General features: G+C 45.4%; 1 protein-coding gene across 1 annotated transcript in view; it reads left to right on the plus strand.

Moving 5' to 3' along the window:
• LOC310771029 (protein NLRC3-like) overlaps positions 1-1367 on the plus strand; it is a 130209-nt gene extending 128842 nt beyond the window's left edge. Inside the window, exon 13 of the mRNA XM_083663711.1 lies at positions 252-1367. Coding sequence (XP_083519837.1) covers positions 252-283 — 32 coding nt within the window. The 3' untranslated portion in view covers positions 284-1367. The remainder of the gene's footprint in view (positions 1-251) is intronic.
• The last annotated feature ends 1199 nt before the right edge of the window (positions 1368-2566 follow it).

The raw sequence follows: 2566 nt of genomic DNA on the forward strand, positions 1-2566 counted from the left end.
AATTGTAATAGAAATGATCGATGATTATACTAGGATTGTGTAATATAACTACTTGCATTCCTCTGATATAATATTTGTGTCTAATCTGAAATCCCTATTAATGTAATGTTTCATTGTCAATTTAGGCGTTGTAATAGAAATGATCGATGATTATACTAGGATTGTGTAATATAACTACTTGCATTCCTCTGATATAATATTTGTGTCTAATCTGAAATCCCTATTAATGTAATGTTTCATTGTCAATTTAGGCGTTCCAGCGCACACCGTACACGCGGATTAACACCCGGGTACCAGTCCTGAGGGTGTACATGGACGTGGAGAGGGACATGAAGGCCGACTTCAGGCTGTCCCGGCAGGCCTTCAATGGGCTGCTTGCCATTCTCTCCTAGGAGAGGGATCATGGCTGGGGCCATAATTTGGAGGTGCTAGTGTTTGTGTTCTGGCTGGCGCATGGGGTCTCATACAGGGTCACTGCACGGGCCTTTGACATCCCCAAAACCACCATCCACAGGCTCGTGCATCGGATTGCCAAGGAAATCCGGGAGAACAGATCCAAGGTCATCTTCTTCCCAACCCCAAACACCTTGGCGGAAGTTGGCCTTGGATTTGGAGACCTTGCTCAGCATGAAGCCTTCAACAAGGCTGTGGGGGCCATAGATGGCTGCCACATTAAAATAAAGCCACCCAAGCTAAACAAGGCCTGCTACTATAATTACAAGGGGTCCTACTCCATCCAGCTGCAGGGGATCTGTGACTCCACTGGGAGATTTATAGATATTTTTGTGGGATTTCCAGGGTCTGCCCACGATACTAGGGTATTAAGGAACAGCCCTGTTTATTTCAGATCCCTTTACCCCCCACCTGGTTATTTTCTTTTGGGAGATGGAGGCTACCCCTGTCTTGAGCAGCCCATCACTGTCATCACCCCCTTCAGGAGGCCACTGGCAGGCGTTATCCAGGAACGTTTTAACAAGAAGCATGCCAGGGCCCGCTGTATCATTGAGAGGACATTTGGCATCATGAAGGCACGATGGCGGGCAACCCTCTTCAAGGCCCTGGAGGTTAGGCCCAGCTTTGTGTCTGAGGTTGTCCTGGCCTGCGCATTCCTCCACAACATCTGCCTCTCTCATGGAGATGTTATGGAGGAAGAAGATCTCCAGCCAGAGGAACCTGATGACCGAGTTCCAGCAGAGCACCAGGGCATGGCTGAGACCAATGGGGACCACATCAGAGACAGGCTGTGTGCCCACATTTCAGCCCCCCAACAGCGTCATTGTGGACTGATGGAGCATGATTATGCTTTGACCTGATTTGAGTCTGATGCCAGTAGAATTGTTATGTTCCTGATTTATAGCCAAATTTGAATGAGCTTCCCTGAGTTTAGTTTCAATTAATACATTATTTTTTACTTTTACACATTGACTATTGGACCTGTTTCAGTTAATATTTTCCATTTCACTTGTGTGAATAAATGCTCTAAATCGCATCACTGCATTCTGTGAAGTTTTTGGATACTCAATAACCTGTTTTGGACCCACAACTCCTGCTTAAAGCAAACTTTCTATAGTCATACTGTAGATCTCCATTTAAAGAACACAGCAATGAGATGGATGCAAGTTCATTTATTTCAAGTCTCTTGTTTTTCACATAACATCAATTACACAGACCCATTGGGCTGGAATACTGAAACAACATAAATTACACAGACCCATTGGGCTGGAATACTCAAAATGAAATGAACAAAATAAAAAACACATTTGGCAAGTTGGTAGAGGAGCACAAAAATAACTTTATTTGTGCTTCTCTACCAACTTGCCAAATATTCCTATGAGGGTGTCCAGCTGCTCCTCCCTTTTCTTTTCCCTCTCTTCATCCCTCGCATCCAGCTCTCTCAGCCTCTTCTCCTGCCTTTCTCCATATTCTTTGAGAAAATCAGGAATGTCATTCTTTATTTTTTCCTTTTTTTTTTGAGTGGTTCCAGAACCCCCGGGCAGTGGGTTTGGGCCCGTGGATGGCCCTGGAGTAGAGGGTGTGGATGGCCCTGGAGTAGAGGCTGTGGATGTGGGGGACGTGGATGGCCCTGACTCCTCCTCAGGTTCCTCTGGTTCACCGGTGTCCGCAGTGGCGATGAGGTTCAGGGGTTTGATCGAATCTTTGTCCCCCAGAATCTTGTCTATATCATCGAAGTAGGGCCAGGTCGCTGGAGTAGCCTCCCCTCCATCAGTCCCTGACCCGGTACGTGGTAATATCAGGTCCTGTGTAGAGTGTAAGAAACTAGGTTCAATTAACACATAACATATTTTGATAAAACCTTCCCCCCTTACTGTTATGTACAACAATTCACAACGATTCACCACCAATGTAAAGTAAACCCACCCACATAAGAAATGGATGTGATCCAGGGGCCCATTCACCAGATAATATCCAACATAATAATTTGTTAACCTTATACTTTTTCTTTAAATTTTCCCATTTCTTGGACGCTTGGGCAGGTGTCACCTCCTTTTCGAGGCCCATCGCCTTTAAGACCAAACTGTTGGCAGAAGCAGCGTTAATTTATATG

This window comes from Poromitra crassiceps (genome assembly GCF_964638095.1).
Source record: "Poromitra crassiceps genome assembly, contig: HAP1_SCAFFOLD_313, whole genome shotgun sequence".
NCBI lineage: Eukaryota > Metazoa > Chordata > Actinopteri > Beryciformes > Melamphaidae > Poromitra > Poromitra crassiceps.